The sequence below is a fragment of the Tachypleus tridentatus genome, chromosome 13 (assembly GCF_004210375.1).
Source record: "Tachypleus tridentatus isolate NWPU-2018 chromosome 13, ASM421037v1, whole genome shotgun sequence".
NCBI classification, from domain to species: domain Eukaryota; kingdom Metazoa; phylum Arthropoda; class Merostomata; order Xiphosura; family Limulidae; genus Tachypleus; species Tachypleus tridentatus.
Window position 1 is genome coordinate 28,421,088 of NC_134837.1, and position 24,788 is coordinate 28,445,875.

The 24,788-nt window shown below is 35.6% G+C and overlaps 1 protein-coding gene across 6 annotated transcripts in view; it reads left to right on the top strand.

Moving 5' to 3' along the window:
• The window catches only part of LOC143240536 (transducin-like enhancer protein 4), a 146,939-nt gene extending 128,890 nt beyond the window's left edge, over positions 1-18,049 (top strand). For 5 of the 6 annotated variants that reach the window (XM_076483122.1, XM_076483125.1, XM_076483121.1 and 2 more), the window contains 5 exons: positions 13,070-13,215; positions 13,561-13,672; positions 14,630-14,712; positions 15,561-15,741; positions 16,864-18,049. In XM_076483122.1, the coding sequence (XP_076339237.1) occupies positions 13,070-13,215; positions 13,561-13,672; positions 14,630-14,712; positions 15,561-15,741; positions 16,864-16,971 (630 nt within the window). In that variant the 3' untranslated portion in view covers positions 16,972-18,049. The remainder of the gene's footprint in view (positions 1-13,069; positions 13,216-13,560; positions 13,673-14,629; positions 14,713-15,560; positions 15,742-16,863) is intronic. The other variant, XR_013021809.1, reaches the window with a different exon arrangement.
• Positions 18,050-24,788: the final 6,739 nt, after the last annotated feature.

Genomic DNA, 24,788 nt, shown 5'->3' on the forward strand with positions numbered 1-24,788 from the left:
TTGTAGCGTTGTTTGATATTGTTGTGAAGAATGTCACCACTAGCAGTGTCTGATATTTGTAGCGTTGTTTGATATTGTTGTGAAGAATGTCACCACTAGCAGTGTCTGATATTTGTAGCGTTGTTTGATATTGTTGTGAAGAATGTCACCACTAGCAGTGTCTGATATTTGTAGCGTTGTTTGATATTGTTGTGAAGAATGTCACCACTAGCAGTGTCTGATATTTGTAGCGTTGTTTGATATTGTTGTGAAGAATGTCACCACTAGCAGTGTCTGATATTTGTAGCGTTGTTTGATATTGTTGTGAAGAATGTCACCACTAGCAGTGTCTGATATTTGTAGCGTTGTTTGATATTGTTGTGAAGAATGTCACCACTAGCAGTGTCTGATATTTGTAGCGTTGTTTGATATTGTTGTGAAGAATGTCACCACTAGCAGTGTCTGATATTTGTAGCGTTGTTTGATATTGTTGTGAAGAATGTCACCACTAGCAGTGTCTGATATTTGTAGCGTTGTTTGATATTGTTGTGAAGAATGTCACCACTAGCAGTGTCTGATATTTGTAGCGTTGTTTGATATTGTTGTGAAGAATGTCACCACTAGCAGTGTCTGATATTTGTAGCGTTGTTTGATATTGTTGTGAAGAATGTCACCACTAGCAGTGTCTGATATTTGTAGCGTTGTTTGATATTGTTGTGAAGAATGTCACCACTAGCAGTGTCTGATATTTGTAGCGTTGTTTGATATTGTTGTGAAGAATGTCACCACTAGCAGTGTCTGATATTTGTAGCGTTGTTTGATATTGTTGTGAAGAATGTCACCACTAGCAGTGTCTGATATTTGTAGCGTTGTTTGATATTGTTGTGAAGAATGTCACCACTAGCAGTGTCTGATATTTGTAGCGTTGTTTGATATTGTTGTGAAGAATGTCACCACTAGCAGTGTCTGATATTTGTAGCGTTGTTTGATATTGTTGTGAAGAATGTCACCACTAGCAGTGTCTGATATTTGTAGCGTTGTTTGATATTGTTGTGAAGAATGTCACCACTAGCAGTGTCTGATATTTGTAGCGTTGTTTGATATTGTTGTGAAGAATGTCACCACTAGCAGTGTCTGATATTTGTAGCGTTGTTTGATATTGTTGTGAAGAATGTCACCACTAGCAGTGTCTGATATTTGTAGCGTTGTTTGATATTGTTGTGAAGAATGTCACCACTAGCAGTGTCTGATATTTGTAGCGTTGTTTGATATTGTTGTGAAGAATGTCACCACTAGCAGTGTCTGATATTTGTAGCGTTGTTTGATATTGTTGTGAAGAATGTCACCACTAGCAGTGTCTGATATTTGTAGCGTTGTTTGATATTGTTGTGAAGAATGTCACCACTAGCAGTGTCTGATATTTGTAGCGTTGTTTGATATTGTTGTGAAGAATGTCACCACTAGCAGTGTCTGATATTTGTAGCGTTGTTTGATATTGTTGTGAAGAATGTCACCACTAGCAGTGTCTGATATTTGTAGCGTTGTTTGATATTGTTGTGAAGAATGTCACCACTAGCAGTGTCTGATATTTGTAGCGTTGTTTGATATTGTTGTGAAGAATGTCACCACTAGCAGTGTCTGATATTTGTAGCGTTGTTTGATATTGTTGTGAAGAATGTCACCACTAGCAGTGTCTGATATTTGTAGCGTTGTTTGATATTGTTGTGAAGAATGTCACCACTAGCAGTGTCTGATATTTGTAGCGTTGTTTGATATTGTTGTGAAGAATGTCACCACTAGCAGTGTCTGATATTTGTAGCGTTGTTTGATATTGTTGTGAAGAATGTCACCACTAGCAGTGTCTGATATTTGTAGCGTTGTTTGATATTGTTGTGAAGAATGTCACCACTAGCAGTGTCTGATATTTGTAGCGTTGTTTGATATTGTTGTGAAGAATGTCACCACTAGCAGTGTCTGATATTTGTAGCGTTGTTTGATATTGTTGTGAAGAATGTCACCACTAGCAGTGTCTGATATTTGTAGCGTTGTTTGATATTGTTGTGAAGAATGTCACCACTAGCAGTGTCTGATATTTGTAGCGTTGTTTGATATTGTTGTGAAGAATGTCACCACTAGCAGTGTCTGATATTTGTAGCGTTGTTTGATATTGTTGTGAAGAATGTCACCACTAGCAGTGTCTGATATTTGTAGCGTTGTTTGATATTGTTGTGAAGAATGTCACCACTAGCAGTGTCTGATATTTGTAGCGTTGTTTGATATTGTTGTGAAGAATGTCACCACTAGCAGTGTCTGATATTTGTAGCGTTGTTTGATATTGTTGTGAAGAATGTCACCACTAGCAGTGTCTGATATTTGTAGCGTTGTTTGATATTGTTGTGAAGAATGTCACCACTAGCAGTGTCTGATATTTGTAGCGTTGTTTGATATTGTTGTGAAGAATGTCACCACTAGCAGTGTCTGATATTTGTAGCGTTGTTTGATATTGTTGTGAAGAATGTCACCACTAGCAGTGTCTGATATTTGTAGCGTTGTTTGATATTGTTGTGAAGAATGTCACCACTAGCAGTGTCTGATATTTGTAGCGTTGTTTGATATTGTTGTGAAGAATGTCACCACTAGCAGTGTCTGATATTTGTAGCGTTGTTTGATATTGTTGTGAAGAATGTCACCACTAGCAGTGTCTGATATTTGTAGCGTTGTTTGATATTGTTGTGAAGAATGTCACCACTAGCAGTGTCTGATATTTGTAGCGTTGTTTGATATTGTTGTGAAGAATGTCACCACTAGCAGTGTCTGATATTTGTAGCGTTGTTTGATATTGTTGTGAAGAATGTCACCACTAGCAGTGTCTGATATTTGTAGCGTTGTTTGATATTGTTGTGAAGAATGTCACCACTAGCAGTGTCTGATATTTGTAGCGTTGTTTGATATTGTTGTGAAGAATGTCACCACTAGCAGTGTCTGATATTTGTAGCGTTGTTTGATATTGTTGTGAAGAATGTCACCACTAGCAGTGTCTGATATTTGTAGCGTTGTTTGATATTGTTGTGAAGAATGTCACCACTAGCAGTGTCTGATATTTGTAGCGTTGTTTGATATTGTTGTGAAGAATGTCACCACTAGCAGTGTCTGATATTTGTAGCGTTGTTTGATATTGTTGTGAAGAATGTCACCACTAGCAGTGTCTGATATTTGTAGCGTTGTTTGATATTGTTGTGAAGAATGTCACCACTAGCAGTGTCTGATATTTGTAGCGTTGTTTGATATTGTTGTGAAGAATGTCACCACTAGCAGTGTCTGATATTTGTAGCGTTGTTTGATATTGTTGTGAAGAATGTCACCACTAGCAGTGTCTGATATTTGTAGCGTTGTTTGATATTGTTGTGAAGAATGTCACCACTAGCAGTGTCTGATATTTGTAGCGTTGTTTGATATTGTTGTGAAGAATGTCACCACTAGCAGTGTCTGATATTTGTAGCGTTGTTTGATATTGTTGTGAAGAATGTCACCACTAGCAGTGTCTGATATTTGTAGCGTTGTTTGATATTGTTGTGAAGAATGTCACCACTAGCAGTGTCTGATATTTGTAGCGTTGTTTGATATTGTTGTGAAGAATGTCACCACTAGCAGTGTCTGATATTTGTAGCGTTGTTTGATATTGTTGTGAAGAATGTCACCACTAGCAGTGTCTGATATTTGTAGCGTTGTTTGATATTGTTGTGAAGAATGTCACCACTAGCAGTGTCTGATATTTGTAGCGTTGTTTGATATTGTTGTGAAGAATGTCACCACTAGCAGTGTCTGATATTTGTAGCGTTGTTTGATATTGTTGTGAAGAATGTCACCACTAGCAGTGTCTGATATTTGTAGCGTTGTTTGATATTGTTGTGAAGAATGTCACCACTAGCAGTGTCTGATATTTGTAGCGTTGTTTGATATTGTTGTGAAGAATGTCACCACTAGCAGTGTCTGATATTTGTAGCGTTGTTTGATATTGTTGTGAAGAATGTCACCACTAGCAGTGTCTGATATTTGTAGCGTTGTTTGATATTGTTGTGAAGAATGTCACCACTAGCAGTGTCTGATATTTGTAGCGTTGTTTGATATTGTTGTGAAGAATGTCACCACTAGCAGTGTCTGATATTTGTAGCGTTGTTTGATATTGTTGTGAAGAATGTCACCACTAGCAGTGTCTGATATTTGTAGCGTTGTTTGATATTGTTGTGAAGAATGTCACCACTAGCAGTGTCTGATATTTGTAGCGTTGTTTGATATTGTTGTGAAGAATGTCACCACTAGCAGTGTCTGATATTTGTAGCGTTGTTTGATATTGTTGTGAAGAATGTCACCACTAGCAGTGTCTGATATTTGTAGCGTTGTTTGATATTGTTGTGAAGAATGTCACCACGTGTCTGATATTTGTAGCGTTGTTTGATATTGTTGTGAAGAATGTCACCACTAGCAGTGTCTGATATTTGTAGCGTTGTTTGATATTGTTGTGAAGAATGTCACCACTAGCAGTGTCTGATATTTGTAGCGTTGTTTGATATTGTTGTGAAGAATGTCACCACTAGCAGTGTCTGATATTTGTAGCGTTGTTTGATATTGTTGTGAAGAATGTCACCACTAGCAGTGTCTGATATTTGTAGCGTTGTTTGATATTGTTGTGAAGAATGTCACCACTAGCAGTGTCTGATATTTGTAGCGTTGTTTGATATTGTTGTGAAGAATGTCACCACTAGCAGTGTCTGATATTTGTAGCGTTGTTTGATATTGTTGTGAAGAATGTCACCACTAGCAGTGTCTGATATTTGTAGCGTTGTTTGATATTGTTGTGAAGAATGTCACCACTAGCAGTGTCTGATATTTGTAGCGTTGTTTGATATTGTTGTGAAGAATGTCACCACTAGCAGTGTCTGATATTTGTAGCGTTGTTTGATATTGTTGTGAAGAATGTCACCACTAGCAGTGTCTGATATTTGTAGCGTTGTTTGATATTGTTGTGAAGAATGTCACCACTAGCAGTGTCTGATATTTGTAGCGTTGTTTGATATTGTTGTGAAGAATGTCACCACTAGCAGTGTCTGATATTTGTAGCGTTGTTTGATATTGTTGTGAAGAATGTCACCACTAGCAGTGTCTGATATTTGTAGCGTTGTTTGATATTGTTGTGAAGAATGTCACCACTAGCAGTGTCTGATATTTGTAGCGTTGTTTGATATTGTTGTGAAGAATGTCACCACTAGCAGTGTCTGATATTTGTAGCGTTGTTTGATATTGTTGTGAAGAATGTCACCACTAGCAGTGTCTGATATTTGTAGCGTTGTTTGATATTGTTGTGAAGAATGTCACCACTAGCAGTGTCTGATATTTGTAGCGTTGTTTGATATTGTTGTGAAGAATGTCACCACTAGCGCGTTGTTTGATATTGTTGTGAAGAATGTCACCACTAGCAGTGTCTGATATTTGTAGCGTTGTTTGATATTGTTGTGAAGAATGTCACCACTAGCAGTGTCTGATATTTGTAGCGTTGTTTGATATTGTTGTGAAGAATGTCACCACTAGCAGTGTCTGATATTTGTAGCGTTGTTTGATATTGTTGTGAAGAATGTCACCACTAGCAGTGTCTGATATTTGTAGCGTTGTTTGATATTGTTGTGAAGAATGTCACCACTAGCAGTGTCTGATATTTGTAGCGTTGTTTGATATTGTTGTGAAGAATGTCACCACTAGCAGTGTCTGATATTTGTAGCGTTGTTTGATATTGTTGTGAAGAATGTCACCACTAGCAGTGTCTGATATTTGTAGCGTTGTTTGATATTGTTGTGAAGAATGTCACCACTAGCAGTGTCTGATATTTGTAGCGTTGTTTGATATTGTTGTGAAGAATGTCACCACTAGCAGTGTCTGATATTTGTAGCGTTGTTTGATATTGTTGTGAAGAATGTCACCACTAGCAGTGTCTGATATTTGTAGCGTTGTTTGATATTGTTGTGAAGAATGTCACCACTAGCAGTGTCTGATATTTGTAGCGTTGTTTGATATTGTTGTGAAGAATGTCACCACTAGCAGTGTCTGATATTTGTAGCGTTGTTTGATATTGTTGTGAAGAATGTCACCACTAGCAGTGTCTGATATTTGTAGCGTTGTTTGATATTGTTGTGAAGAATGTCACCACTAGCAGTGTCTGATATTTGTAGCGTTGTTTGATATTGTTGTGAAGAATGTCACCACTAGCAGTGTCTGATATTTGTAGCGTTGTTTGATATTGTTGTGAAGAATGTCACCACTAGCAGTGTCTGATATTTGTAGCGTTGTTTGATATTGTTGTGAAGAATGTCACCACTAGCAGTGTCTGATATTTGTAGCGTTGTTTGATATTGTTGTGAAGAATGTCACCACTAGCAGTGTCTGATATTTGTAGCGTTGTTTGATATTGTTGTGAAGAATGTCACCACTAGCAGTGTCTGATATTTGTAGCGTTGTTTGATATTGTTGTGAAGAATGTCACCACTAGCAGTGTCTGATATTTGTAGCGTTGTTTGATATTGTTGTGAAGAATGTCACCACTAGCAGTGTCTGATATTTGTAGCGTTGTTTGATATTGTTGTGAAGAATGTCACCACTAGCAGTGTCTGATATTTGTAGCGTTGTTTGATATTGTTGTGAAGAATGTCACCACTAGCAGTGTCTGATATTTGTAGCGTTGTTTGATATTGTTGTGAAGAATGTCACCACTAGCAGTGTCTGATATTTGTAGCGTTGTTTGATATTGTTGTGAAGAATGTCACCACTAGCAGTGTCTGATATTTGTAGCGTTGTTTGATATTGTTGTGAAGAATGTCACCACTAGCAGTGTCTGATATTTGTAGCGTTGTTTGATATTGTTGTGAAGAATGTCACCACTAGCAGTGTCTGATATTTGTAGCGTTGTTTGATATTGTTGTGAAGAATGTCACCACTAGCAGTGTCTGATATTTGTAGCGTTGTTTGATATTGTTGTGAAGAATGTCACCACTAGCAGTGTCTGATATTTGTAGCGTTGTTTGATATTGTTGTGAAGAATGTCACCACTAGCAGTGTCTGATATTTGTAGCGTTGTTTGATATTGTTGTGAAGAATGTCACCACTAGCAGTGTCTGATATTTGTAGCGTTGTTTGATATTGTTGTGAAGAATGTCACCACTAGCAGTGTCTGATATTTGTAGCGTTGTTTGATATTGTTGTGAAGAATGTCACCACTAGCAGTGTCTGATATTTGTAGCGTTGTTTGATATTGTTGTGAAGAATGTCACCACTAGCAGTGTCTGATATTTGTAGCGTTGTTTGATATTGTTGTGAAGAATGTCACCACTAGCAGTGTCTGATATTTGTAGCGTTGTTTGATATTGTTGTGAAGAATGTCACCACTAGCAGTGTCTGATATTTGTAGCGTTGTTTGATATTGTTGTGAAGAATGTCACCACTAGCAGTGTCTGATATTTGTAGCGTTGTTTGATATTGTTGTGAAGAATGTCACCACTAGCAGTGTCTGATATTTGTAGCGTTGTTTGATATTGTTGTGAAGAATGTCACCACTAGCAGTGTCTGATATTTGTAGCGTTGTTTGATATTGTTGTGAAGAATGTCACCACTAGCAGTGTCTGATATTTGTAGCGTTGTTTGATATTGTTGTGAAGAATGTCACCACTAGCAGTGTCTGATATTTGTAGCGTTGTTTGATATTGTTGTGAAGAATGTCACCACTAGCAGTGTCTGATATTTGTAGCGTTGTTTGATATTGTTGTGAAGAATGTCACCACTAGCAGTGTCTGATATTTGTAGCGTTGTTTGATATTGTTGTGAAGAATGTCACCACTAGCAGTGTCTGATATTTGTAGCGTTGTTTGATATTGTTGTGAAGAATGTCACCACTAGCAGTGTCTGATATTTGTAGCGTTGTTTGATATTGTTGTGAAGAATGTCACCACTAGCAGTGTCTGATATTTGTAGCGTTGTTTGATATTGTTGTGAAGAATGTCACCACTAGCAGTGTCTGATATTTGTAGCGTTGTTTGATATTGTTGTGAAGAATGTCACCACTAGCAGTGTCTGATATTTGTAGCGTTGTTTGATATTGTTGTGAAGAATGTCACCACTAGCAGTGTCTGATATTTGTAGCGTTGTTTGATATTGTTGTGAAGAATGTCACCACTAGCAGTGTCTGATATTTGTAGCGTTGTTTGATATTGTTGTGAAGAATGTCACCACTAGCAGTGTCTGATATTTGTAGCGTTGTTTGATATTGTTGTGAAGAATGTCACCACTAGCAGTGTCTGATATTTGTAGCGTTGTTTGATATTGTTGTGAAGAATGTCACCACTAGCAGTGTCTGATATTTGTAGCGTTGTTTGATATTGTTGTGAAGAATGTCACCACTAGCAGTGTCTGATATTTGTAGCGTTGTTTGATATTGTTGTGAAGAATGTCACCACTAGCAGTGTCTGATATTTGTAGCGTTGTTTGATATTGTTGTGAAGAATGTCACCACTAGCAGTGTCTGATATTTGTAGCGTTGTTTGATATTGTTGTGAAGAATGTCACCACTAGCAGTGTCTGATATTTGTAGCGTTGTTTGATATTGTTGTGAAGAATGTCACCACTAGCAGTGTCTGATATTTGTAGCGTTGTTTGATATTGTTGTGAAGAATGTCACCACTAGCAGTGTCTGATATTTGTAGCGTTGTTTGATATTGTTGTGAAGAATGTCACCACTAGCAGTGTCTGATATTTGTAGCGTTGTTTGATATTGTTGTGAAGAATGTCACCACTAGCAGTGTCTGATATTTGTAGCGTTGTTTGATATTGTTGTGAAGAATGTCACCACTAGCAGTGTCTGATATTTGTAGCGTTGTTTGATATTGTTGTGAAGAATGTCACCACTAGCAGTGTCTGATATTTGTAGCGTTGTTTGATATTGTTGTGAAGAATGTCACCACTAGCAGTGTCTGATATTTGTAGCGTTGTTTGATATTGTTGTGAAGAATGTCACCACTAGCAGTGTCTGATATTTGTAGCGTTGTTTGATATTGTTGTGAAGAATGTCACCACTAGCAGTGTCTGATATTTGTAGCGTTGTTTGATATTGTTGTGAAGAATGTCACCACTAGCAGTGTCTGATATTTGTAGCGTTGTTTGATATTGTTGTGAAGAATGTCACCACTAGCAGTGTCTGATATTTGTAGCGTTGTTTGATATTGTTGTGAAGAATGTCACCACTAGCAGTGTCTGATATTTGTAGCGTTGTTTGATATTGTTGTGAAGAATGTCACCACTAGCAGTGTCTGATATTTGTAGCGTTGTTTGATATTGTTGTGAAGAATGTCACCACTAGCAGTGTCTGATATTTGTAGCGTTGTTTGATATTGTTGTAAAGGAGGTCACCACTAGCAGTGTCTGATATTTGTAGCGTTGTTTGATATTGTTGTGAAGAATGTCACCACTAGCAGTGTCTGATATTTGTAGCGTTGTTTGATATTGTTGTGAAGAATGTCACCACTAGCAGTGTCTGATATTTGTAGCGTTGTTTGATATTGTTGTGAAGAATGTCACCACTAGCAGTGTCTGATATTTGTAGCGTTGTTTGATATTGTTGTGAAGAATGTCACCACTAGCAGTGTCTGATATTTGTAGCGTTGTTTGATATTGTTGTGAAGAATGTCACCACTAGCAGTGTCTGATATTTGTAGCGTTGTTTGATATTGTTGTGAAGAATGTCACCACTAGCAGTGTCTGATATTTGTAGCGTTGTTTGATATTGTTGTGAAGAATGTCACCACTAGCAGTGTCTGATATTTGTAGCGTTGTTTGATATTGTTGTGAAGAATGTCACCACTAGCAGTGTCTGATATTTGTAGCGTTGTTTGATATTGTTGTGAAGAATGTCACCACTAGCAGTGTCTGATATTTGTAGCGTTGTTTGATATTGTTGTGAAGAATGTCACCACTAGCAGTGTCTGATATTTGTAGCGTTGTTTGATATTGTTGTGAAGAATGTCACCACTAGCAGTGTCTGATATTTGTAGCGTTGTTTGATATTGTTGTGAAGAATGTCACCACTAGCAGTGTCTGATATTTGTAGCGTTGTTTGATATTGTTGTGAAGAATGTCACCACTAGCAGTGTCTGATATTTGTAGCGTTGTTTGATATTGTTGTGAAGAATGTCACCACTAGCAGTGTCTGATATTTGTAGCGTTGTTTGATATTGTTGTGAAGAATGTCACCACTAGCAGTGTCTGATATTTGTAGCGTTGTTTGATATTGTTGTGAAGAATGTCACCACTAGCAGTGTCTGATATTTGTAGCGTTGTTTGATATTGTTGTGAAGAATGTCACCACTAGCAGTGTCTGATATTTGTAGCGTTGTTTGATATTGTTGTGAAGAATGTCACCACTAGCAGTGTCTGATATTTGTAGCGTTGTTTGATATTGTTGTGAAGAATGTCACCACTAGCAGTGTCTGATATTTGTAGCGTTGTTTGATATTGTTGTGAAGAATGTCACCACTAGCAGTGTCTGATATTTGTAGCGTTGTTTGATATTGTTGTGAAGAATGTCACCACTAGCAGTGTCTGATATTTGTAGCGTTGTTTGATATTGTTGTGAAGAATGTCACCACTAGCAGTGTCTAATATTTGTAGCGTTGTTTGATATTGTTGTGAAGAATGTCACCACTAGCAGTGTCTGGTATTTGTAGCGTTGTTTGATATTGTTGTAAAGGAGGTCACCACTAGCATTGTCTCATACAGGGTGTTCGGAAAGTCACTGTGCAGTTTTGTAATCATATATCTATTCAGTCTATTTGAAACCAGCAACTGATAGTGGTGTTTAGAAACAAAATAAGAAGGATCTAAGCCTGTATTGATGCCAACGGGGGTCACTTTCAACATTGTTTATAATTGTCATTCATATTTACCTCGTGTATTCTATATTGAAACATGTCTGTTGATAAATATATAAGTGCACAATGACTTTTCGAACACCCTGTACTTGTAGCAATGTTTGGTATTGTTATAAAGGAGGTCATCACAAGCAATGTCTGATATTTGTAACGTTGTTTGATATTGTTGTAAAGGAGGTCACCACGAGCAGTGTCTGATATTTGAAGCGTTTGTTTGATATTGTTGTAAAAAAGGTCACCATTAGCAGTTTCTGATATTTGAGGCTTGTTTGGTGTTGTTATAATGAAGGTCAGCGTTAGCAGTGTTTTATACTTGTAGCATTGTTTGGTATTGTTATAAAGAAGGTCAGCGTTAGCAGTTTCTGATATTTGGAGTGTTGTTTGATATTTTTAAAAGAATGTCATAATTAGCAGTGTATGTGTGTGTGTGTTTTCTTATAGCAAAGCCACTGAAGAGAATATAACCCCTTTGTCTGAGATTGTGGACATTGTTTAATGTGCTTTAATACTGATCTAATTGCTCTTTATACCAAGACTTCTTAAACTTACGTGTTTTTCTGACATCATGAACCCAATTTAGAAGCGATTGGTTTTTTGGGTCAAGGTCACAAAAATCTAAAAAAAAAATCCTTAACTGTTAATATGGGGAATGATTTGTCACACTTTTTTGGCTCTATAACCTATTCAGAGTGAGCACATTTCAATTAAACTTGTTGGGCATTGTTCTGTTAAACATGGTATTGGTCTCTTTATTGTTATGGACAGGTTTTCATATTTTTGAGGACCAAATGTGATCAATTTTGTGTAGTGAAGGTATTCACTCTACTAAGTCCCCTATAGGTGGCCTGGCATAATTAGGTGGTTAAGGCACTCAACTCATAATCTGAGGATCGTGGGTTTGAATTCCGTCACACCAAACATGCTCTCCCTATCAGCCATGGGGGTGTTATAATGTGATGGTCTATCCCTTTATTTGTTGGTAAAAGAGTTGGCAGTGAGTGGTGATGACTAGCTGCCTTCCCTTTAGTCTTACACTGCTAAATTAGGAACAGCTAGTGCAGATAAGCCTTGTGTAGCTTTGTGTGAAATTCAAAACAAACCAAACCCCTATAGGTTATAGTTGTATCTTGATTTGGGATTTCAATGGTTTTTTTGTATCTGCATTCAGACTTTTTTTTGTACTATTAAGTGGTGAATGCTTACCTCTCAGATGTTGCTTTGTTTGTAGCTTATCTTGTACCTAACATAAATGTTGATTTTATAAACACCTGATCTTAATACCTTGAGAAACAGAAGTGAGTCTGATTTCCATTTTTTTTTCACTGAATGATGTATAACATCTCACTTTCTTGCTATTATGAAGACATTTAAGTCAAGAAACACGTCATAAAAACTATAGTAATAGTATATATAAATATGTTACTCGCTTAAAAACTGTGGCATATATATTACTAAGATTGCAGGTTGTGCTCTCACTAATAATATCTTGTTCTGATTCTAAGCCTTACTATTCTATAAAATAATAAACCAAACTATATTTTTCAGTAGAATAATGTTACATTAACATTGTATTAACACCTATATCAAATTTGTATTAAGATACATATTGTAGTTTATTACGTTTTTGTTCTAACATATTGAGGTGTGTGCTAATATTAACATGTAATCAGAATTTTAAGTAAGACCTTAACTCCTTGATCATTAAGTTATTTTTAGGTTTGGGTGAGATTTTTACTGTTGTAAGGCCATACTTCCTTAATTCTTTGGTCATCAAGTTATTTTTAGGTTTGGAGGAGATATTTACTATTGTAAGGCCATACTTCCTTAATCCTTTGGTCATTAAGTTATTTTTTAGGTTGAGAAGATAATTGCTATTGTAAGGCCATACCTCCATAGTCCTTTGATCATTAACTTGGTATTTGGGAAAATTTTAGATATTTTCCTTCTTAAAACAATAGGTATCTCAAATGGTAAACAAAGCTCCTATTAGGTCTTTCAACAAGACTTACTCATACCACTGACTGTTTTACCTTCATAAACATTGTGTTGTACAGTAAAATGAAAACTACTTGAATGTGTTCTTAACTGCCATAAGACTACATCTACTGAACATCTTACATCTCATTTAGCCCACCCCCAGGATTAAGGCTGAGCTAACTTCAAGTGCTCCAGCTTGCTATGCTCTCGCCATCAGCCCTGATGCCAAGGTGTGTTTCAGCTGCTGTAGCGATGGCAACATTGCTGTCTGGGATCTTCACAACCAGGCTTTAGTGAGGTAGGTTTTAAAACATTATACAGTTCACCAATCTGAGTAGATTTGTTGAATCATTCACAAAAAGTAACTCAAGCATATTGTGTAATTGAGTGTATAGCATGAAATTAATTTAAACTATTTCCAGACTATTGTAGTATGAAATGACTGATAAAAGAAATGTTTTTTTTATACTGAGTAATAGAGGGTTTTACAGTTAAAATACAACTTGAGAATCAACGAAGTTGTCTGAAAAATAAAAGGGCTTGGATGTGTTTATTGATCATGTTCTTTTTCAATTCATATGCCAAATAACTGTCAGTTTAAAAATTTTAAATGGTTTATTACAGTACATTCTGGCTATTTCAGGCAGTTCCAGGGCCACACGGATGGGGCTAGTTGTATTGACATATCTAGTGATGGAACTAAACTGTGGACTGGTGGACTAGACAACACTGTAAGATCCTGGGATCTTAGAGAAGTAAGGGCTTTTTTATTAGAATCAGTCATGGCTTAGTGGTTATAGTGATGGACTCCAAATAAAAAATACAGGGTTCAAGCCACAGTATGTCACTAAGTATCATCTGCACTTTTAACTGTGATGATTTATGATAATCAGTCTCGATATTTGGTTAAAAGTAATCATGTGTGTGTGTGGTACTTCTGTCTGGATACTCTGCCAATGATCAACAATTCCAAATTAATGAGGCTATATCTGATCATTGGAACCTCTGAATTAGCAATTTAGCCTATGTACTGAATGGAGTGTTATCTGTTCAAAAATACCAAATACTTCCAAATTATAGTGTAAACTCTAGAGTGTACAATACTAAGGCTCTGGGAGAAGCAAGTCACCTTTTAACTTTGCAACACTGAAAATCTTTGATATTAGAAATAACTTTTAATTCTGTGTTTGAATTGTAAATATAAGGTGTTGGGACTGTAGAAAAATAAGAACTTGTATTCTCTATAAAGTAGGCTTAACACTAAAGCCTTTGGAAACTGAAAGAAGTATACGTGGTTTAATTCCACTTTGTAGTGAGTAATTGCTAGACATTGTTACTAACAAAAAGTAAGTATTTTTGCACTTATAAAAAATCTTACATTGTTTAGTGACTTGGAGTAATGAGTACATTAATATTTGGATCAGTTCATGAAGTATTATGTAAAACTTACATGTTAAATGTTTATAAATAGATCTGTAAGTTTCTAAAAAAATCTTAGGTTATATTTTCACATGAGATCTAATGATTTGGATCTTTAGGATTCCACCAAAACAGAATATATTAAACTTTAGACAAATTAAACTAAATAATGATTTAAGTGTTCTTAGGCTGTGGCAAATCAGTTTTGTTTGTGTAAATTTTATAAGGTTTCATGTTTTAATAATACCAGAGATATTTATATGTATGACACTTAGATTGTATCTTGAATATAGGGTCGCCAGCTACAGCAACATGACTTTACATCACAAATATTTTCCTTGGGTTACTGTCCGACCGGAGACTGGCTCGCTGTCGGGTACGTTTAGCATTAAATTCTAGCCCAAATTTCTTCATGAAAATTTACTGGTCTAAAAAATAATAAAAGTCTTACATATGAAATTAAAGTACAAATCCTTAATGAGCTGTTATATATAGATACTCTCACACTTAATGGACTTTGTTTTATAATATTCCACACTTCTAGTTGGATGTCTCAAACAATAGTGCATTATATACAGGAGGATATATTGTCTGTCAACTTAATAATAATCAAAATGTAATGGTATATTAATTGGTCCAACCACATATATCCCAGACCTCAACTTCAGAATAAGCAAACTGAGACTTGGTACGAATGTGGTTCAAACAGTTGGTAAAATACTTTTAATCCTATAAACCAGTTATTTGACTACTGGAATATGTCTTGTTTTGAACAATAACTCAAACTTATCACAGTATGTGTCTTGTGAATAACTCACTCTTCCAGGGATATGTCCAGAGTTAAACGATAACGCATGCATTTAGTGAGATATGTCTAGTGTAATGCAAAAACTCATAGATTTAGTGTGATATGTCTATTGTAGGACATGTTTCATATCCCACAACAACTCACTATTCTACTGGAATGTATTTTCCAGTTTTCTACTAAATTTTCATGGACTTAGAACCAACAGATGGAAGTTAGTTAGTTTGGGTTTTTTTAAGTTATGAAATTAAAAACTAATGTGTGTCTGGAATATGCACTATTTAAAGATATAATTTTTGTTTGTTTATATCTTAGTACACGTGTTCTCCACTCAAATTAAATTAAAATAACCGTTTCGCTCCTGATATTTAGTTATAAAGCTTTTCAAATTAAACCTAATATTCTCCAATATTTTACAGCATGGAAAGCAGCAACGTGGAAGTTCTTCACTGTAGTAAGCCTGACAAGTACCAGCTCCATCTACACGAAAGCTGTGTTCTTTCCTTGAGGTTTGCATCTTGTGGCAAGTGGTTTGTCAGTACAGGAAAAGATAACTTACTTAACGCTTGGAGGACGCCCTATGGGGCTAGTATATTTCAGGTACACTGAATGTCTTATCAGTAATGCAAATATAAGTATTTGAATTTCTATTTAAAAATTTGTATCTAATTTTTGATTGCTCATCTCTTGACAAATTTATTTTGTGCACTCCAATTATCATGCCAGGTTTAATTTAGTGAAATGTTTTTTAATAAAAATGTATTTATTTATGTTGCTTTCGTAGTAAAAAGCCTCACATTTTGCCCTGTGCAGTCTGTCCAACGTGGAGGATGGAACCCTGGATTTTAGTGTACAAAGCCCCTAAACGTACTGCTCTCCCACGGAGGGACTTCAATTTTTTGATAATTATACTGTGTGTTGTAATAGCAGTAAGCTTATTACTAAACCTGTATTTTATAAACTGTCTTTATTGTATAAATACATATCTTCGATAATCATTGTTTCATGTGTTTTGATGATGAGGCTTATTTAATAATAATACTTCATTAAAATTCGGTGCTAAAAAAATATGCTCATGTTTCATATTACCCTTTTGAATTTAAATAAGTCGTTGTAAGTAGTAGCTACGTGCACTTGAAATTATCTTTGCTTGTTACCCTTGTCGGGTTTTTGGTCTTATAGATCAGGTAACTTGTCTTTGATTTTGTTTGTTTGTTTAAAATTTCGTGCAAAGCTACACGAGGGCTATCTGTGCTAGCCGTCCCTAATTTACCAACGAACAGTGGGAACGAACAGCCGTAACATATAACGCCCCCAAGACTGAAAGGGCAAACAATTCGAACCCGCGATCCTCAGTTTACCAATCGAGCGCTCTAACCACCTGGTCATGCCGATCTCGTCTTTGATTCAATCAACGCGTAAATCAAACAGACGGTGAACACGTGTTTCCCACACATGGTTGGTATTAAAATATTTATTTCACTTTAAAACTGCTTCACCTGCGTTACTTCTTATGACATAATTGATTTTTATGAGCTAGAATGTATTTTAACAGTGATACAAAATGTCCGCGAATAGAAGGTGTCACTGTATCACATTCGACGAAACCAATTTCTTGTTAGAAGAATAGTCGTTTAGCTAACTAAACCTGATCTTTCCCTCTTCCGCTCAGTTTCACAACCTCTTACATCTAATGTGTTGTTTTGTTTTCTTTTCTTCCAGTCGAAAGAAGTTTCATCTGTGCTATGTTGTGACATATCTTCGGATGATAAGTACATCGTTACGGGTTCTGGAGATAAAAAAGCCACGGTGTACGAAGTGATATACTGAGGAAAAAAAGAGGAAACACGAGAAGAGGAAACAAAACGGTGTAAAAAAAAATGGAAAGAGATCGTGAAACTCGTCGCTGGTCAAGTGCTGCACTATAAACATTCAAGTGATCCGTGCCTAAAGTCCCGGATGAGTTACTGGGTTAGGCCGCACTTAAAAACAGTGTAATAGAAAATTGATGGGAAAGGCTTGGGTTCTGTATGAAGTATGTGGGAGAGTTCTAATTAAGCTTATGACATTTTTTTTTAAATACACATATAGATTTTATTAGTTGGTACATTACGGGGTTGAATCTAAAGTTTGCTTGAAAAAATACGTACTATGATATACCAAGCGTGGAACATAACATGGACCTTACCAAATAAAACAGAAGGAAGACCAGAGACACCGTTGAACTATTCTCCATGACTTTAAGGCGACTATGGCGACTATGTAAGTAACGCTAAAAGAATCTCAGTTCATTTTCTCACAATAATAATAAAAAAAAAAACCTCTCATGTCCTGGATATTGTTCCTGCAACTCCTTCATTCGTCAAAGTGGACCTATTTTTGTAGTGAATATAGCTATGTGCTACACGTATTTTCTCTCACTTCCCTGTGAGCTTTGTGTTCCAAAATCCTAAAAAAAAAATAGATACGTGATTTTGTGATTCATTTGTTTGATCTCAGTTAACAGTGACAGATTCTTACAGTTTTTCGTGTTTGTTTTTCAGGGGACTGTTACAGAGCCGTGTTTGTTAGTTGTTTAAAAAAAGAAACTTTCCGTTACACCTCATCTGAAATCATTAGGTCAATAAACAAGTGCACTCTGTATAAAGGTAAACAAATGGAAAGACGTTTAGTATTTAATTTGTTATGTTTCTGTCATATTCAACTTTGTTTACTAAGATGTAGATTTTTATTTTCTTTGCACTACTTTATCATGTACTTGAGAATTCTAACTTTTTGTGACTTGCTCAAAAGGCGTAGTTGTATTATGTACATTAACAAAGTAGCAGCAATGTAATACTTATCTGTTTGAGCACTCTCATTTTCTGAACTTATGTGAAAGTCGATAAAATAAATAGGTTTATTGATTCGTTGCCTAATGTCACTAATTCTTATTAAGATGTCATTATATTACCAGGTTGTACACATTTAAAGCTTCTTGTAGAACAATCACCCTGAACACGAACACGTCAACAATTACAATATTCTGACATAAAGTTTATTTCGATATTCAGCTAGACCCTTTTCAGTATGTTTTATAATAACATTAATTTTATTTTTAAACCTGTATTGTACAAGCTGTCTTCCTTAAATAAATATGTATCACTCTGGTAACACAGACCTGCGATGGTTTTTATTACTTTGAAATATGTACATGTTCTGCAGTAATTCTTGTTCGTTGAATACGAATCCATTTTTCTCCATCACGTGCAGACTTTTCACAAAACGTCATGTTGTACTTTGTGCATAAGTGATTCATTTCCGTTGAAATCGGGTCAGTTTTGTTATACTTAAAATGTTGACCAAATGGCTGTAGATTTCTCTAGATCAATCGCGATGTGATAGTTTTATCGATACTTCTAGAACCCAAACACACGAAATAATAATTAGATCTAAATAAGAGGTGTTTTTTCTTTCGGACTTGTATAAAAATATTACCTGATAGAAAATAAAAAATGGAATATAATTGTCGAAATTTGCGAAGTTGAATGAGTTATTAGTTTATTAATCCTCTTTAAGTTTTCGCAATGAATCAGTTAATAATAGTAATGATACTACAATAGGTGTGTCGTCTCATAGCTTAGAGATCAGTTATAGTTTTGTGATTCTAAGCTGAAGTTGTCACGTCACGAGGGAAAGATCTTACGTTATAAAAACATGTATTTATAAGTTTGAGAGTTCTGTTGTGGTGAATGGAATATTCCCCCTTACGTGACTTGAATGTTACAGTAACTTGGAACTGATATGGGGCCTCTTGGGTAAACAGGCTGCTACTTTCAAGCTCGAGTTATTTGGTGGATGATGGGTGTTATATGTCCAATTAAATTTAATATGTATATTTCAACTTATATCGGCCGAGACTGGGTTTTAAGTCCTAAGTACAGTGGAGCGCCGTTAAGCAGCGGTATTTGGGGGGTCAACCTGCTTAACCGCGGCTTAAATCTTTGTGACTGAAAAGCCGAAGTTGCCAACAGCTCCGCCGAGGAGCCTCATCCGAGCCATTGCGTGATCATTATGTCGGATTATCGAATTAAAAATAATACTTTAATTATTGATCACTTTTTTTCACGGATTTACCGCGGAGTAACTTTAATGTATGGAGAGGTGTGATTCGGTAACAATCGCGGCCTCCATAAAGCTGACATAGAGAGCGGATAAGGTAGATTAACGGTCGATTTCTCTTGTAATATATTTTATTTATTTCCCAAATTAAAGCAAATCCTTTTTAAATATCCCTTGATGTTATGAAGCCAGGATTAAATTCGTAAGCCGCGTTTTTACACGTTCTTAAATTAGCGGTGAGCCGCGATAATCCTCGCTCACAAGACTTGCTACAGCGGTTTAAGCGATTTCGCGGTTTACTGGTCCGCGGCTTAATGGCGCTCCACTGTATAGAGTAGAAGAATACTCTTAATTTAACGAAGCTTGTGACGTATACGTCCTAACCTCGTATCTCGGAAACTACCACACCGATCTTCAACAATCATAACTGGGTAACATTTTTATAACTAGGTAGTATTGTTATAGTTGAACAATAAATAAAACAAATGACATTTCCACGAAAAAATGACATGTTTCAGATTTAACAAATAAATATTACCAAAACAAAAACTAATTTTCAAGTATAAAACAATCAGAAAACAAACGTAGAAAAGTATTTGTTTTGCTTTAGTGAACATGACTGTTGCAACAGTAGAGCAAAACACTTTCATTAATAACTGGTCAACAAAGAAACTTCAATAAAAGCTACTCTGTGGTGACAGCTTCTGTTTAAGTTCAAATTTCAATAAAATCGTTTTTCTCGTGGATGGTGAACATTATTGAATATCAAGTATAAAAACAATTTCAGGAAAGGTCACGAGCTCAATATCCTTCCGCAGGAATTAACAGTGATATCATCCCAGAGGGCGGATATTTCTAATAATATACCTAAGGGTGAAGCAATGTAAATGGCTATGTTTATGAAAGTGGACGGAATTTGCCTCTCGGATCCAACAAGGGTTTCCCTGCAATTTCATAATAAAATTAAAGCGTGAAGATAAAAAGGGATTTTTGAGAGATTATATAGATACATATTAGAATATCAAGTAACTTATATTTGAATAATAACAAGTTTTTTGTATATACATAAATACAAATATAATAATAACAATTTTGTAAATGCAATTAAATATTACCATGATAAGAAAAAATAAAGAGAAAGATATTTAATGTGGAGATTTAATAAGAGGTTACCATTTTGAACCAAAAAGACCCTAGATAATTTTAATTGTTTGAATGATGCAAACCTGGGAATCGTTCACGTGATTATTATCTTTTTTATGTGTGTAACAGCTTTGTGTAAACACACCAATAAGAAATCATTAAAAAAATCGGCACACTCTTTTAAAGTATTATTGTATAATATGACATAAGTATGGGAAGGTAAAAAACTCGTCTTTCTTAAGTATAAGTGTTTGGGTTGGTTTGTATTTCGCGCAAAGCTGCACGAGAGTTTTCTGCGCTAGCTGTCTCTAATTTCGCAATGAAAAACCAGATAGAGTGTAGCTAGTTATCACCACCCACCGCCAACTCTTGGGCTACTTTTTTGATAACAAATGGTGGTATTGACTGTAGCATTATAACGTCTCCGCGGCTGAAACTTCTAGCATGTTTAGTAGGATTCGAACCAGCAGACTGAGCGTCAAGCGCCATAACCAATTAGTCATCAGTATAGGTGAATCTCTCGATGGTATAGCGACAACTCTGAGGGCTTGTGATGCTAAATATCGGGCAAAGCGCTACAGCCCGTTGTGTAGCATAACAACAAACAACTCAGTGTGAAGGATACAAAGCTAGATGGCTTGTGTAACACTGCAGTACCGTCAGCACTTTAATAAACACAAATTTATGTTTGTTTGTTTTGAATTTCGCGCAAAGCTACTAGAGGGTTGTCTGCGCTAGCTGTTCCTAATTTAGCAGTGTAAGACTAGAGGAAAGGCAGCTAGTCATCACCACCCACCGCCAACTCTTGGGCTACTCTTTTACCAGTCACATTATAACGCCCACACGGCTGAAAGTGCATGTTTTGTGCGACCGGGATTCGAACCCGCGACCCTCGCCTTAACACACTTGGCTATGCCGGCCCCCACAAATTTATGTTATTTCTATGTTATTAGTTATTACAAGTTAACAAGTTTTCAAGTGTGAGGGTGATTTCCTTGTAAGTCATATATTTGTCATTATAACATGTTCTGTAAAAGAATCCGGCATATGTTTAACTATGTGATAAGTAGGTATAATACTGTTTGTTTGATCCATAATGAGAAAAAAAGTTGTAGCAGAGTGCCACAAAAAAATGTTGAAAGTGCTTTCAAATAACGTCTTCTTCCTCAGGGGAAAAGTGGGTCCCCGATTAATAAAAGCCAATTGCATATTTAAACTGTCATTAACACCTGATAAGATATGATGGCGTCTTGAAACCGATTTATAGTAATACCACACGTGACACGTCGTGAGATTTTTCCACGCTCTTTTGTAAAGTATAATAACACCGTACTAACGCAACAAATTTGAACTTTTTGGAGAACTTATTTGATAAGTTAACTATAACCATTAAATTCAAAGTTAATAATTATACACAAATCTTTGTTCCCCATTCAAAGGGGCACTTTGCTAGAGAGTAAAGAGGACGGGGGGACATTTAGTCCCTGGTTTCTCAGCCTATGTTTGTTACCGCTGGAAAAAAAAAAAAACACTTTTTGTTGTTGTTCTTTTAAATTTGCATCACAGTCACACGAGGGCCATTGCGCTAACCGTCCCTAATTTAGTAATGGAAGACAACTAGTCATCACCACCTACAGCGAAACTCTTGAGTTACTTTTTACAAACAAACAGTGGGATTGATCGTAGAATATAACGTCCCAATGGCTGAAAGGACAAACATGTTTGATGGGACGGGAATACGAAGAACATCCCACCCAATAAACAAATATATATATATGTGTGTGCTTAAAGGTGTGTTCAGCAGATATTTACAGGTTTTGACTTTCGATTCTATTTCTGCTATCACATATTAAACTTTCAAATTGCCCGAAACTGAGTTAAATGATAATTTAAATTTAGAGATTAATTAAATGCCAATGTATATCCAGTTTATGACATTTGCCAACAAGCTTGAAATGCTGAGTTTTTTGTTGTTGTTTTTTTCAAAACAAATATATTTTGATATAGAAATAATGATACAATTTACAATAACAGTTATCACAAACAATGATCTATATACAAATGTTTTACAAACTTATAAGCAATATTGAGTTTTAATTCTGGTATTGAAATTACTTCATATCTTATTGAGGGTTCACGATGAGCGAATTAACTTTGAGTTGATGTAGGTACAATTCACTTAACAGGAAACTAGCTAGCTCTACGTTTGTATTTTTTGCTGTCACTCATCGAGTTTACTTTTTTCCACCGATAAAGTTATGTAATGTTCTTATAATAATATTAATGTCCAATGTTAATCCGCTGAAGTTAAATGGTTTGTAACGTTCGAAATCTACAAACGTTGTTGGTCAGATATCTGAAGTTCTCAATTAAAAAGTGTTTATTACAGTTATAGTTTCCAAGGTTTATAATATATCAACTATAGCAAACCAATGATATATACTATCTTGATGCGTCGCACTGGTTACATTCATAGGAGCGAGTAAAGTTTGTAGAAAATTCAATTAAATTGTTATTATTAATATTAACAGCTCTTCATAAGATACAATGGTTGTTAAATTGTTATTAATATAAACAGCTTTTCATCAGGGACTATGGTTTTTAAATTATTATTACGAATATTAATATCTTTTCATCAGGGACTATGATTGTTAAATTATTATTACGAATGTTAATATCTTTTCATCAGGGACTATGGTTGTGAAAGTAGTATTACTAATATTAATATCTCTTATTCAGGGACTATGACTGTTAAATTATTATTAATAGTATTAACAGCTTTTCATCAGGGACTATGGTTGCTAAATTATCATACTAATATTAATATCTCTTCATCAGGAACTGTAGTTGTGAAATTAGTATTACTAATATTAATATATGTCTTCATCAGGGACTATAGTTGTTAACTTGTTATTACTAATATTAATATATTTCTTCATCAGGGATTGTGGTTATTAAATTATTATTAGTAATATTAATATATTTTCATCAGGAACTATAGTTGTTAAATTATTATCACTAATGTTAACAGTTCCTCATCAGGATCTGTGTTAGTTGAGTACTTATTATAGTAGAGGCTTTAACATCGCAAAAACTGTTATGATGATTTTATGTTTAATCTATGGTTTTTGATCAAAGATCACAATTAATGAAGAAATGGGTGGAAACACAAACACCATTGTAGTGTTAGAACTTGGATAAGGAAGGTGACGGAGTGGGGTCAAAGGTTTCAGTTAATGAAGAAAGAAGTGGAAACACAAATACCATTGTAGTGTTAGAACTTGGATAAGGAAGGTGACGGAGCGGGGTCAAAGGTTTCAGTTAATGAAGAAAGAAGTGGAAACACAAACACCATTGTAGTGTTAGAACTTGGATAAGGAAGGTGACGGAGCGGGGTCAAAGGTTTCAGTTAATGAAGAAAGAAGTGGAAACACAAACACCATTGTAGTGTTAGAACTTGGATAAGGAAGGTGACGGAGCGGGGTCAAAGGTTTCAGTTAATGAAGAAAGAAGTGGAAACACAAACACCATTGTAGTGCTAGAACTTGGGTAAGGAAGGCGACGGAGCGGAGTCAAAGGTTTCAGTTAATGAAGAAAGAAGTGGAAACACAAACACCATTGTAGTCGCAAAGCATTGATAAGGAAAGTGACGGATTGCATATAAGCTTAATATTGATGTTCAAAGCGACCTCGAATAAAAACTACGACTGTTAGGTTTCGACTCAATCATTCATCATCATATAGGCTGCTTAATCTTATATCTTAGCTCTAATTATCCCTTAAAAATATCTTTATTTATAAATTTCGCGCCAGTTTACGCAAAAACTATCTCTGATTTTGAACTAATAGAATACAGAGAATGCAGGTAACCAATAGAAACCACCGTCAAAACTATGTTATTTTAGTCTTATGACAAGTCCAGGGGCAAAAAGTGTAACTTTTTTTTTCGTCGGCAAAGGACGAAAACCATGAACCATTTGATTCGTAACCTCGGCACACTAACTGCCAATTAACGACCGGTTCCCACAATGACAGTGTGAGCTAGGGAAGTGTTAAAATATTGTCTGTTTGTTTGTTTATAGAGGAGTTACTGATTTGTATATTTACAATTACGAACTTCCTCTATAAAATGTTCCCCGATGTGTGAGCAGCAAGTTTACAGAATTTCAGTGCTTAACTCTAGGGTTTATTCATCCCTACTGTACAGATTGCAGATAGTTTTTAATTTGTGCCCCCAAAAAAAACAAAAACTAAGTCGTATTTGTAAAGTAAAGGGCGCACCAGAAAGATTATGATAAAGAATTTTCAGCAAGAAGTAATCATGGTAATTCATAAACTTATATAATGCAACAGCTTTGGAAGTAAAACACTTGATGGACAACGTATTAATAATCAAGTAATTT